Genomic DNA, 15,091 nt, shown 5'->3' with positions numbered 1-15,091 from the left:
GTCTGGCCATTACTGTAACTCAGATAACCACTCTGTACAATTGTGGTGAGAAGAATATCATCTCTGAATGCTATCCTGAGATGCGGGTTGGTGCTGTTTTGGCAGCACGTAAATGGATAGAAATGACTAAGCTATGTGAAGGATGCTGCTTCATTCAACTTAAATGAATAGCAAATATATGATGTGCCGTATAGATAAATATATTCTGGATGCTTTTGGAACTAGATTCATCAACGTCTGACAACCAAAAAGTACTGTTTGTCCTCATTTTGTACAGTAATAGCTATTTATTATCATTTTAAACCTAACTATCTTCTTTTTGAGAAATATTTTGCTTGAAATTAAATGACTTGAAAATAAATAACAATTGTCTGGCATTTTGCTGTCTAATGCAACAACATTCAGACATTTAGAAGCACGTACATCACCCAAACGTGTATTTGATGTGTGGAAGACGTATTATTTTTAGGTTGTTTGCTCATTTGTAACGCGTTCGTAAGACATTTCCTCTTGGATGTCAAGAAGACATTCAGCAGATGTCTTTGAGACATTTATGATTGAAAATGTTTGCAAATCTGTTTGCGATGCTTTCCAGATGGCAATATCTAAAAACAGACAAGCTATGTGTGCAATCAGGGTTTGGACAATGCATGTCTCGTGAAACGTACGGATTTAGCTTTACTTTCATTTGATTTGTCATCACTGGTTGCTGTTGGTTTCTATGATTAGACTATTTTCATGCAAACTCTTTGTGTAATGCTTGGGCCTGCACATTTAAGGGTTTTCAGATTATTTGGAGTCATGCCACTTGTCATTTCATCTCAGTAGGTTACAAGTTTTAACATGTAACTCAAATTTCAGTTCTTCTTTTGAACAGACAGATACAGAAATGGTTCAAAAGACTGAATTCATTGGGAGGTTCTTCTTTTGTACAGGACACTTGATTTCACATGACAATATTTGAAAAAGGAACCGGTTGGGAATTCTCTCTCTCTCTCTCTCTCTCTCTCTCTCTCTCTCTCTCTCTCTCTCTCTCTCTTGTTTTAACACTGAAAGAGTCTGATTGGCATCTTAACGTTTTGCAAATTAATATTTTACGTGTTTCCCCCCCTGAATATCAGCATCAATTATAGGTGGACAAATTACCGTCATGAGCGTTTTTAAAACAGAGCGTCTTCGAAGCGTCTCATATTAGCGTTGCAACGATGTCGCTGTATTTTCAATATTCGGGAATCGGGAGTCTGTTTCACGCGATTCCGTTTTTCCTCGTGGTATTCTTTTGCAATGCGTTAACGGTTCAAAACGGTGGCGATAAAATACCATTTTGCCTCGTCATAAAACCAGAACACGGGAGCTTTCAGGTGAGTTTCCTGATCAACTCACGGGACGCTTCAGCATCACTTCTCTATTACTGGAGTAAATGGACGTCGGAGCGACGCGTTGAAGACTGTTTCACGATCAATGACGGGACTTTGATTGAACGGTATTTGTCACTCTGCGATCGTTTGGACAACGCAGAAAAGTTACTTCACTTCAACTTAAGCGTGCTATTGGAGGATGAAAGCCTTTGTGAATTTAAAAGGAGTCCCCTTGACGGTTTCACTTTGCAGAAAGACGTGAAGCAATTTAAGCAGCTGGATTCAAGCGCTAAAAATCGCCAGAAACGCGCGTGGGTTTTACCGGGAACGCTTTGGTGTGGCAGAGGCACCAGCGCCAACAACTACGAACAGCTGGGTAGGTTTAACTTTACCTTCACAAGAGGGATGCAAGATGCCATCATATTAGTCAGTTTACTCAAATATTGCTGCATTCTAACTTGAAGATTGTGCATATTTTCCCAAGATGATGGTATTCAATTAACTACAGTTTAATTTGGGTTACCTCACATGATAGGCTAAATATTCCAATTGTTTTAATATCTATAGGCTACAGAAAACTGGGGAAATACAGATAGAGTAAATCAATTGCATGGCTACAGTTATATCAATATTTCAATATTTCAAGTTAAGTTTAACCAACAGGGTGATTACAACAGAAAAATTATTTTCTTTAAAACAACAACAACAACAACAACAAAAAAGCATAAATAAATAAATGGAGGGTACAATAATACGGCACATACAGTGGAAGTCAATGGGACCAATTTTTGGAGGGTTTAAAGGCAGAAATGTGAAGCTTATAATTTTATAAAAACAATTAGTTCTTCTGTTAAAACTTGTATTATTTGTGTTAAAAAAAAGATGTCAAAATCTTCATTTACCGAGATTACAGGTTTTACGGCATTATGTCGTCATGGCAACAAAGTTGTAAAATTGGATTTCACTTTACACAGAAAAGGTTAGTAAGAGATTTTATCACAGTAAAATGATGCTAGCATATTGTTTATGTCTTGTGTCTATACATTTGAAACAATGAGTATTTTAACATTTACAGATTGGCCCCATTCACTTCCATTGTAAATGCCTCAGTGTAACCCGGATTGTTTTGCTTTTTTATTTATTTATTTATTACCCTTTACTTACAATTTTGGAATGCCCAATTCCCACTACTTAGTAGGTCGTCGTTGTGGTGCAGTTACTCACCTGAATACTCACCTGAATCCGGGTGGTGGAGGACAAGTCTCAGTTACCTCCGCTTCTGAGACCATCAATCTGCGCATCTTATCACGTGGCTTGCTGTGCATGACACCATGGAGACTCATGCTACTCTCTTTGATCCACGCACAAATTATCATGCACCCCACTGAGAACGAGAACCACGAGGAGGTTACCCCATGTGATTCTACCCTCCTTAGCAACCGGGCCAATTTGGCTGCTTTGGAGACCTGGCTGGAGTCACTCAGCACACCCTGGATCTGAACCCGTGACTCCAGGGGTGGTTGTCAGCGTCAATACTCACCGAGCTACCCGGGCCCCTTGCTTTTTTTTATTTTAAAGAAAAGGAGTGATGAGTTGGAATACATTTTCGTCATAATCAAATTTATGCCACAAATGCTGTCGATTAAGATTAATTTATATTGAACCCGGAATATTCCATTAGAATTCCCATAGAATAGAATAGAATTTTGTTTTTATCCATAATGTTGGATGTAACTGCACTCCAGACTTTCACTCAGTTACACTTGTTTATATGGTGTTGTCGTGACAATAAAATGATTTGATTTGACAAAGTCAGCATGGATTTACATCAGTCACAACAGCATGATACAATACAATCTGCATCCCCACATACATATTCAATTATTGTGAATTCATGCACATAGTTTGTTGATCAAACTTAAAATAGATGAATTCAAGCATTAGTGCAAGTAGTAGCTCCAATAATACTGAAGTTATATCAAATATTGGGGAACACCTTATAGTGCCACTTATAGTACTCGTTTTACCTAATTAATTAAATAATTAAATTATTAAATTATTTGCAAGCTTGTGCAGAGAATAAGTAGGCCTATGTGTTAAGTTTATATAGAACAACGTGAAAGAAATGACAACCATCAGACAAGCGTTATCATCTCATTCATCATTGCAGAAAAAATACAGAAAGTAGAGCTCTGGCTGAATGCTGTGATTACTTATTACAACACTTTTTATTATGTAGGTATGTTTGAACATGCAGATAGATGCTGTCGAGAGCATGATCATTGTGAGCACATCATACGCGCCTTCTCTGTCAACTTCGGTGTCTTCAACCCCACCTTCTTCACCATCTCCCGTTGTGATTGCGACCACAGGTGAGCACAGAGCGCTTGTGGGGTCTTTCACATTCCAGAGAGGGGAGTTATTTTTTTAGGACCTCGGGGGAGACTCTTAAGAATCATAACTCATCCTTTCCTTAAGTCTTTCACCGATATATGACTTTTGTGGGCATGGCATAAGACATTGCATATTTCAAGAAATAAAAAATGCATTTGTGTCTAAGTTTCAATGGGGTGACAGTGCACAGAATTTATGTATAGTGCTTTTTGATTTGGACTTAGTCCACCTATTTTTCTTCTGATATGTGTTTGCAACTATAATGCAAATAATTGTTGTATTTACTTTTCTCTATTAGATTTAAACAGTGTCTTCTCAGTGGTAATGACACCATCTCCAACATGGTCGGCTACAGTTTCTTCAACGTTCTTAAACTCCGCTGCTTTGAGTTGGTCCAACGAAAACGATGCATCCAGTTTAATTGGTTTGGAATGTGAGTGCAAAAATGAAAAGATGAATTTGAGAATTATTTATGCTTTAAATGCATTTTCATCTTGACAGACAGAAGCTGTACTTGTATGACGATTATAACCTACATAGATAATAGCTGTCTGGTGATGGCCGCTGAGTGAACTGACTTTCCTTGAAGGAACTTTGACTTCTCTGTTATCATGTTGTGCCAGAGGTGGAAGTGTGTCTAAAGTCCTCACCTTCAAGTCTTGAGACAAGTTTTATGTTGCAGTGCACCAAATTAAGCAAGACAAGTCAAGTCTGTGGCTCACCTCAAGCAAGTCAAGTCAAGTCCTGCTAAGAAAGTCACAGTAGCAAGGAGTGGTTATATTATTCACTATATCCCCCAATAGGAATTATGTTTTTAACTTTTTGAATAATAATACATATCTGAGAAGAAATTTACTGTTGCTTCATCTACTTAATTAAAGAACATTCTGGGTTCAATCATGGCCGGGTCTTAACAACCCTGTCTACAAAAGACACGAGAGGTGCTTCACATCAAAAGCAAACAGATCCCATTATAATCAATGAAGCTGTCTACACTGGAAGCGTCATATTGCGGCGACAGTAAATGGATGTCCCATTACATTTTTTGCTGCACACACTGGCACTACTTCTACCAACAAGACAATTAAATGGTCTAGAACGTTCTCTTCAATGCGTCCAGTGTAGACAGCCTCAAGCCGTTGCAGCACGTTGCATCAACGTACGCACCCCGTGTAGACAGTGTAAGGGGGGTTGGGGGAAGAAGGATATAGCTGCAGGCATTGCTCTAAAAAGGGGAGGGAGCTCCAAACAGCCAGAAATGATACAGAGAGCCCCTAACCTAACCCTTTCCCTAACCCTAACCGTGAGTGCAAATGACGCCCCCTTTTGGAGTTGGCACAACCCCCTTTTGGGGTAAACCCGTCCCCTTATGGAGTAACCCTGCACTCTTTTGGGATTTCTGCCCCAATTTGGAGGTCTCCGGCCTGCAGCTATACCTACCCCTAGATTTTAAGTTAAGCTCAATTGAAAGCATTTCTGGCATAATGTTGATAACCACAAAAAAAAAAAAAAGAATTATCCTTTTGACTCTCCGCTCCAGTGAAGCACTTACAATGGCAGTGAATGGTGCTAATCCATAAATGTTAAAATACTCACTGTTTCAAAAGTATAGCCACAAGACATAAACGATATGCATGTTAACATGAGTTTAGTGTGATAAAATTGACGTATAGGTCTCTGCAGAACAATAATGGGCATTTCCCAGTCTGTGGGCATTTTCAAACTACGATGGACATTATTCAACTATCCAGTGAAAGAAGGGAATCTCAATGTAGTAGGAAAATCGTGTTAAGCGGTTGAAAAATGCCCCTCCGTTTTTTTTATAAAAAGGCTTTTATAAAATTATATGCTTCACATTTCTGCCTTTAAAACATCCAAAAATCGAATCCAGGGTGTGCTGAGTGACTCCAGCCAGGTCTCCTAAGCAACAAAATTGGTTCGGTTGCTAGGGAGGGTAGAGTCACATGGGGTAACCTCCTCGTGGTCGCGATTAGTGGTTCTCGCTCTCAGTGGGGCACGTGGTAAGTTGTGCGTGGATCGCGGAGAATAGCATGAGTCTCCACATGCTGTGAGTCTTCGCGGTGTCATGCACAGCAAGCCACGTGATAAGATGCACGGATTGACTATTCCAAAAGTGGAGGCAACTGAGACTTGTCCTCCGCCACCCAGATTGAGGTGAGTAACCGTGCCACCACGAGGACCTAGTAAGCAGTGGGAATTGGGCATGCCAAATTGGGGAGAAAAGGGGAATAAAAAAAAGAAAAAAAAAGGAAACGAACGACGAGTCTAAATACATTTTTGTGGTGATCAACATTATGCCACAAATGCTGTCTATTGAGCTTAACTTGTTCTAAACTAAACTATTATAAATATTACCATAATAATAGACCTATGGCACAGAATAACAAGAATTTTGAAATATACAGAATATGTCAAACAATTTATTAAGAAAGTTCAGTCTCTGTACATGGACGCCTTTGCAGTACAGACCCTTGTGTTGAAAATTCTGGCCTTAGATCTGTGTTGGTACCGCACCCATTTTACATTCCTTCAGTAACCTGTTCATTGCAATGTTGTTGAAACTCCCAATTTGCAACTTTTACATTCTTGCAATACTGGCATCTTTCAGAGATGCTGGTGCTGGTGTAACTGAGCTCTTTACCTGCAGGTGCACAACATTTCAGTTAGCACCTGTGGCAGTGCTGAAAGATTCCACACCGTACAATTCTACCAATCTAACTTATGAGAACAATGACCCCACTGACCTGTCATGCAATGAAGTGCCAATCAAATCGTCACCTAATGGCAAACAAACAATGTCTAAATCTAAACAGATCAGGATGCCTAAGGACAAGAAAGTTTGTGCTCCAGTAGACCATCTGAGAGTAGACACTTTTCAGCTAAGTCAAAATTTGGTGAACCAATATGACAGTCGGAAGAAACTTAAAACATCGGGACCTCGAAAAGGACGAAAAAATTCACCGACAAGCTCGTTCATGACCTTAACCCCTTCTCCCCAAAGGGTCAGAGTGAAGCAAAGAACATTTCAAAAGTACAACATGGAAACTGTTCTTCAAAGCACCCCAAGGAAACTCAAAGCAAGTGTAACTGGTTCACCTTCAACCACATGTGAAACTAAATTCCTCTTGGTTCAAAAGACAGTGAACACTCAGGCAAAACAAATGTCAGCTAAATCAAGAGCAAAGACCTTTCGAAGAAAGAAAAAAAAGAGAAAAGCTCAATCGACAGTAAGATCCAGAAAGACATCACGGCCCGTTTCAACTTCCAAGAGGAGATGACTACCAGGAGAAACATCACAGATACAAGGATTCAAATTTGCAAAGAAAAAAGAATCTGCAGTCAGTATGAGCTTACACATCAAGACATGGCATTTCTCATTGTTGGATGATGAGACAATTTTGAAAACTATGAGAAAATATTTTGAATAGATATTTTGAAAAATGTGTAAAGAATGTCACAGAGTCTTATTTATCAGGGGAGGTCCTTGTATAATGAATCTTGTCCGAGCACATACCCTTAAAGATGGTCACTTTTAGACAATGCTTGTTGACCAGGGATACAAATAAAACTGAGTAATGATATTTCATTTTAATTTGTCTTTAAAATGTACAGTACAGTCACTGAGAATTACAGCTATGCCTTAGCCACAAACGAACCATCACCAATCAGTGATTACTGTAGCCTATTTGCATATTCTGATGATGCAATTAATAAAAGTCAAATATGAATTAAAAATAAAATATATACATTTTATTGAGTCTGGACATCTTAATGGAGGCAACTGAATTCACATACCAAAACCAGATTGTGGTGGGCGGGACACTTATAACCTTGTAGGGGGCTGGATTTGGATCGCAGCCCAGACACTGAGTGTCACTGACATGCAGTATTTCTGAATTAGATGTTTATGTTTTGTCCAGAATATCTTGTCTCAGTTATGTAACCAATAGGCCTATTCTAAAAATTCCACAGATGGTACACTGAGAAGTTTTCAGTGGATTTGTCAAATCAGGTGACTAGCTTCCTTTGCACATTGTATGTAGCCCACATCTACCAAACCAGACTGATCTCACAATGAAATCAGAAACAGTAAATTGAATTTTCTTTAGATAAAATCGGTCAGTGCTTACTGAAATCTGAAACACCGCCTCCAGTGGCCAAAGAGGATAGTGTTATTGGGCGTATGGGCATGTGTGAGCTCCGTTTTCTGTGTAAAATGTCCATGGAGGGGTGCCAAAAGCAAGTTGTTTTAAGCTGTACAGGCTGTAAGAAAGCAAAGAGGAATGCATGTTTTATCAAATGAACCCTGCAACCCAAACCCCAAACCTAAACCTAACCACGAGTAAAAATGTAATGTTAGAGGGGAAAATGCTACCTTCGAATCACGCTCGTTACTGATTATGTGAACAAGAGTACTTCCTGGATACGAACCCATGTCTGCGACGCTGCAGACTTACAGTGATGCTGCAGACGTAACGTGCTTCCGGTCAAGCCACAGGGGAAGGTAAACACAGTGGAGCCGATGCAAAAATGTCTGATTGGAGATGGAGCTTGTTGGTGAGTCTGCATAATATGGCGATCCTTGAGTACTGGAACTCCAGAAGCAACATGCTGACTTCCTGTGATAATGCTGGCCAGTCACTGACAATGGTTTTCAGTGTTTTTTAATGATTCAGTTTAATCAATAGCCGCTTTTCCACTATCGGCCAGTGCAAGCCAGTGCTATCAACTGGTCAGCCAGAGCCAATAGCCTCAGATCTCGAGCCGCAAGACCGAAAACGCTCTGCATTCCCACCATCAGGCCAAAAGCCCTGCAGCGTTGCCCAAAAAGCTGCCCTTAATATGCTGCCCAGGTGCAAATGTCACACATCCCACCCATTGCCCAAGCCAAACTAAATACACATTATCTATTTATTTATCTAGATATCAATTATTAATTGTATTTAAACGTTAGCTAGCTAGCAAGAAAAGTTACTGTTAACAACTCACCGTCTTTAACTGCCATGGTGTCCCAAGTGGTCTCTCCACTTACAGCGGGACACTGTCCCAGCACACCGTCCATGATCTCGAACCATGGAAATTTCTTCCATTGGGCACCGCTTTGTCCATTGTGTGTCTAAACGGATTAGTAATGTTTCCGCAATTTTTTGCACCGAAATGCAGGTGTGTGACGTCACACAAACATGTCGGCACCCAGAGAGCTGTACCAAGTTAATGATAAACATTCACTTTCATTAAATGATATCGATCAATAAGTCAAAGTTCCTACATTACAAGATATAAAGGCTTGTTTAACAAATGTTTGCAGACACAGATGTAAAAAACACAGTAAATTAAACTCTCTTTTGATGATCTCCCACCTGTAGCACAAATGCTAGCATTGCAGCATTGTTTATCAATTGGGCTGCTAGGTGACATCTTTGGCAGTTTTGTTTGTTTATATGTCTTCTTCAGAGCATCTGGCAATGGAATGCCTTTATTCTCGGAGATCAGAGATATCAAGTAGGAGTATCTTACATCTGACTTGAATGGAACAATCCCCAGTTGGCCTTCTTTGGCCCAAGGGTAATCGGCGAACCAAAGGCGCTTGGCCGTTGGCCCCGAGGAAGTCCCGAGGAGGCATGATGAAGTCCCGGAAGTGGCAGTGGGAACGTAACTGGCCTTGGCATGCATTAGCATGCCCTAATTTGGCCCGACAGTGGAAACACAGCTAATATGATTCAGTGACTCACTCATAACACATAAAAGATGCTCATTTGTCACCACCTACAGGCGTGTGTAATCTGCAGAAATGGTGACTGAACTAATCTTTTTTGCTGAACGACTTCAGAAGTCTTGACTCATGGAACGAATAAGAAAAACACTATAAAATTCCATAATCTCTCAGATGCTCTTGCACCTGCAGGTTGAAAACCCCTAAATTTAAGGCATCAAAATGTATAATTCATACATAAGTACACCATATATATTTCTCTCCTAAACTTATTTCAAGTATTTTCGCATAAGCTTACAGGTGAAAGGGTTTCATTAGAAACAAATTCAGTCAAATGTGTCCAGGCTTTTGACTGGCAGAGTAAATGTAATTTATATACAGAAACCTGTCAACGAAATTTATTTAGGCAAGCTATAAAGCACATGCAGCTGCAGTCACTTTAACTTGAGGGCACATTCAGGGAATTTGATCTTGAATGTATAGGTCTAGATGTTTCCCTCTCACCACAAATGTCTTTTATAATTATTGGTATTTATCGACCATCTTCATCAACGATTTTTATGATAAATTATATAAACATCTTAAGGCTTGTGATTTTACTAAAGAAGTGATCTAAACATGAACTGGTCTGACATTTATAGGAAAAACGTAAAAAATATTACTAGCCGTTTTGATTTGACGCAACTTGCAAAAGGGCCCACGCGGATAACCAGATCTTCTGAAACACAAATCAGTTTGATATTTAGTAATAAAGCTGATCATGTAGTAAAGTGTTTTAATATGATTACAGGGTTGTCCGATCATAATTGAACACTTATGGCAAGTAAAATGACAAAGAAAACGTTTTGGCAGTCATTCTTTTAATAGAATATCTGGTCATTTCAAAATACCAAAAGGTGAGGTCAATAATTTGAGTACAATAATTTGAACAGCACATTTTTCCTATAATTGTACTGAAATGGATGTCAGTGTTATGTATACTATTCAAAATACTATAAACAGCTTCATGAGACAATTAAAACTAAACCTAGGAAGAAAAATGGTCTTCCATGGCTAAATTAAAACATTTGGTTAATCATGAAACAAAGAATTAGCCAAATCTGGCACATTTTACATTGATATTATGTTTCTTAATGTGTATTGTCCCTGATTAAATAAATAAATAAATTCATGGCTTGCCATTATTTATATTGCTTAACATGCCTGAAATGCCACTGACATCTGAAGATGTGTTTGACTCATCCAGTCAGATATTAGAGCCAAGAGATCTAGATTGGGCCTCTGAATGACTAGTCATAACATAAATGATATGAAGAAATAAATCCAAGGCATGCATGGGGTATCGTGTAGAAAAGCTTGTTATAAGTTCTTAAGCTATTTTACTTTTTTTTTTTTTTGGCAGCGCCTGGGAAAGATCACCGGTGGAGGTAACAGCTTACACCCTTGAGGCCATTGTTTTTGATTGTTTTTATATGCTGTGTTTGACAGAAACTTGGCTTCAAGTAGATTACTTTATATAACTCTCACCTGAAGTGTTATTGTATTTTAGCGGGGTATGTTTAGTTTTACTTACTGATGAAATTCAAATTAATTTGAAGTGCTTGCCAGACAGATCTAGTTACTTTAGACTGAATCTTACTTGTTGAAGATGTCAGCATTCAAATATATAACAAAAATGACTGAAAATGACTGATTAGACTCAATGTTGATCATACAGCAAGACTCAACAAGAAATATATTTTTCTTTAGGGCCAGATTTTTCCTTGCCCTGTGAATATTTCCACCCACCACAGATAATCAAAACAAGCAAGTACAACAATCGCAACGTGAAGCATTTCACATACATCTACATGCTGCATCCAACACTACAGATCATTCTTTTGAAAAAAAAACATCATTGGTATTTGTGGGGTTATGTGTCAGATTCATATGACTTTACATCTGTAAATGAACAGCTACTATGACTTAAGGCAAGACATGTTTGGGATGCCACAGAGCTGAGGTCATCGCGGGTTCTTCATCACTGCTCTTACATGTTCTCTGATATTAATAAGAAACCTGGAATTAGCTGCCATTTTTATACTGATGACACACTGTTTACATGTCTCCACCAGGCCAGATTAAAATTTCCAAGTGAATTATGGACATAACCGTTTGAATGGCCAAACATTTCTTTCTGCTCAATTCTGAAAGAACAGATATATCAGTTAAAGGACAGGAGGCTTCTAGATGCCAGCTGCTCAAATTAGAATGTGTTTATTTTTTTGTGGCTATGCATGCTGGCAGGGCTGGGCAATATAATGGAAAAAATGATATCTATGTAACGGGAGCCAGCTGGTTTGTGATAGCTGTGCGGTATGTGTAACCCTCAGTCCTCTGGCCCCAAAGGGCGCATTAGCAACTGACGCTAGGGGCTGTACCCTTTGCCAGTTCGAACCCTGCTCGGGGCAGGTCGAGTAGGACCGGTTACATCTACATAGTATTTTTTTTCAGCCATTCGACCATATACTGTATTTCTCAATATTTATATGTATTTGCTCTTAAATGGCTTAAAAGGGTGATTTCAGAGGAACAGAAGCACCATCATTTCAGCCAAACAGCCAAAAAGAGGAGATAAAATTTTCAGTGAATAATAGAATATTATTCAGAAAACTTGAAATATATAGTGCACAAGACAAATGGACTACATATTTGATACTTTTATGGTGCTTTTTCTGTTGTCCTTTTTTTCTCTCTCCCCTTTTCTTGCCAATTTGGAATGCCCAATGCCCAATTCCCAATGCGCTCTAAGTCCTCGTGGTGGCGTAGTGACTCGCCTCAATCTGGGTGCCGGAGGACGAATCTCAGTTGCCTCCGCATCTGAGACCGTCAGTCCGCACGTCTTATCACGTGGCTTGTTGAGCGTGTTACCGCGGAGCCATAGCGCATGTGGAGACTCACGCTATCCTCCACGGCATCCATGCACAACTCAACACCCTCCCCACGAGAGTGAGAACCACATTATAGTGACCATGAGGAGGTTACCCCATGTGACTCTACCCTCCCTAGCAACCAGGCCCAATTTGGTTGCTTAGGAGACCTGGCTGGAGTCACTCAGCACGCCCTGGATTCGAAATCACAACTCCAGGGGTGGTAGTCAGCATCAATATTCGCTGAGCTACCCAGGCCCCTCTGTTGTCCTTTTTTATTTTTGTCCTGTTGTTGCATGGAAAATTGCAGCATAATTATTCTTCAAACATTCTCCTTTTGTGCCAAGTTCAAAACAATGCTTTTAAAATTGTGTCCTGTGTAAAAGCCCCTTTACAATATGTAAATATGTAAACAACTTTTAAAATGTATCCTAAATTTCTTTGTCATCTGAACCCATGGGACTATATATATATATATATATATATATATATATATATATATATATATATATATAGTTCACTTCTGTTTTGTAGTTCTTTTCCTTGTCTTTGTTCTGTGATTCTTATGTTTATTAGTTCCAGGTGATTCTTTGTTTTCTCATAAGTTCCTTGTGTATTTAATCCTTGTATTCCCCTGTGTTCTTTGTCAGTTCTTGTCCTTTGATGGATGTTTGTAGTGTCAGTTTCAGTTCTAGTTTTTGTCTCATCTGAGCCTTGCTTGCCACGGACCACGAGCCAGCATCCATGGCCATCTCGCCCCCTGGGTCCCCGCCTCTAGGGGCCTCGCGCCTCTGAGTCTCCGCCTCCTGCTGCCTCGACCATTGAGTCTCCAGTGGCTCTGCCCCCTGAGTCTCCTACTTCTTTGCTCACTAGTGCCTTGAACTCTGAATTCTCTGAACCTCCTGAGTCCCCTAGTGCCTTGACCTCTAAGCCCTCTGAGTCCCCTAGTGCAGGGGTGTTCAATTAAAGTTCTAAGAGGTCTGGTCTCTACATTTCCTACCCAGCGAAAGTCTGGATAATAATACGTAGCTTACATGGTGTCAGTAGTCATATGGCTATGATGGTTTTATAACTTGCCATTTTGGCAGCATTTGTAAAAAAAAATAAAAAAAATAAAAAAAATCAATAAAGTCAATAAAGTCTCTTCAAAACTGGGCAGGGATTAGGACATTGTGGGCCTAGAGACAGCCAAAGTAATGGGGTCTGAGGGATCTTCTACCAAAAGAGTCAAATATTTCATCAGTCGGGGGCACTTGAACATGAATATTAAAAGATACGATCAACCGTTCTTTTTGAAGCTGAGTCCAGTTTTTGTGTTGAAATATTTTTACATTCATAATATATATGTATGGGACATAGGAGGCCTTTTGACAGATAAAATAAACACTATATGGGGGTTCATGGGTGACCCCTGAGAGAAAATGTTTGGATCCACACCCTTGCTCTCTGAGACTCCACTATTTTACATATATATTATATTGAATATTTTTGACCATTTATTAATAACTATAATGTTTTTTTTGTGTGTGTGTGTGTCTAAAACAGCATTGTAATCTCAGTCTCTTTGAGGACAACCTTTGGGAAACACTGTTATATAAAGTAAAACTTTGTTTTGTAAGTAGGTGCATCTCAGGTAATCCTATATCCCATTGCTAAAGTGTGATAGAGTATTTCTCCATTAGGTGATGGCATGGTTTTATTAGAACAGAAGGCAGTAATAAAGTACAAAACCAGTTTCAGGACCTATCCAAACACCCTTCTAAAGCTCTGACATCCAGATTAAGTTCTAGCTTTATTTTAAAATCTAATTGTCGGCCGGATCATGCCATTCAACATGCTTTTTCTGTTTTCTGTTCAGTCATAGTACTGTTAATCTTAAACATTTAAAAAATTGCAGTACCACCATACCCTTGCTATTTCAAGCCAAATTAATATGAATACTTGTCTGTTGGGGTATTCTGAACTATTTCTGAACTATTAAAACCATATGCTCCCTGTTATCAGGTTTATGGCCTCCTATCATTAACATTAAAGAGTCTATGGCTTTTAGCAGAACAGTAAATAAACTGTTTTTTGTCCCCCCCTGTCTGTTTTATGTGACAGAGTGGGTACATTATGCTTGATGGATCTTGTCAAATTTTGTACGTGAAAACTCAAATGATGTCACTTCCTCTTCATCATGTGATTAAATTAAAGTTGTGTTAAATCAACACATAAATGATCCTGTTTTAATCAAATTAATGTGTTTATATAAACGTGACTTACAGTATGTAGTGTGAATGAGAAAACCAATACACATTTTATCATGACAAAGTTTCAGTGTTAATGTCACCCATACAGAGATTTGGTTATATGGCCATATATACCGTATTTAGATAATCATGTATTTGTATAATACACACATTCCACTGTTTTGTATTTTTTGTATTTTGTATTTTTCATATATTTTGTACAAAAACGGCCATTCTCTGTGGTATTTTGAAATTTTTGCATACATGTACAATGTAACTTTTTATATCAGTGAAAAATGTATGAACACGCATATTATGTGCCCATTATGTAAAATGGACATGTTTGAAATATGGATAAAATACACCATTATCACATGAAATAATATTTGTAATCGAATTACATATAAATTATATAAATAATTATTTTAATAACAATGTTTAAGCTTTATTTGATTTTTAAATATC

At 38.7% G+C, this 15,091-nt stretch overlaps 1 protein-coding gene across 1 annotated transcript; it reads left to right on the top strand.

The window, feature by feature from the left end:
- The first annotated feature begins 968 nt into the window (after positions 1–968).
- On the top strand, positions 969–7,507 carry LOC127448566 (group 3 secretory phospholipase A2). The gene is made up of 4 exons (XM_051711207.1): positions 969–1,734; positions 3,598–3,730; positions 4,051–4,185; positions 6,421–7,507. The coding sequence occupies exons 1-4, from the start codon at positions 1,206–1,208 to the stop codon at positions 7,049–7,051; spliced, it is 1,428 nt and encodes a 475-aa protein (XP_051567167.1). The 5' UTR covers positions 969–1,205; the 3' UTR covers positions 7,052–7,507.
- Positions 7,508–15,091: the final 7,584 nt, after the last annotated feature.

The sequence above is a fragment of the Myxocyprinus asiaticus genome, chromosome 1 (assembly GCF_019703515.2).
Source record: "Myxocyprinus asiaticus isolate MX2 ecotype Aquarium Trade chromosome 1, UBuf_Myxa_2, whole genome shotgun sequence".
NCBI classification, from domain to species: Eukaryota; Metazoa; Chordata; class Actinopteri; order Cypriniformes; family Catostomidae; genus Myxocyprinus; species Myxocyprinus asiaticus.
Note: the sequence above shows the minus strand (reverse complement) of the source record. Positions and strands in the feature narration are given on the sequence as shown.

Coding starts and splice junctions, on each gene's coding strand:
- LOC127448566 (XM_051711207.1), top strand. CDS start 1,206: ATGTCGCTGTATTTTCAATATTCGGGAATCGGGAGTCTGTTTCACGCG. Junction 3,731..4,050: donor CGTTGTGATTGCGACCACAG/GTGAGCACAGAG, acceptor TTTCTCTATTAG/ATTTAAACAGTGTCTTCTCA. Junction 4,186..6,420: donor CAGTTTAATTGGTTTGGAAT/GTGAGTGCAAAA, acceptor CTTTACCTGCAG/GTGCACAACATTTCAGTTAG.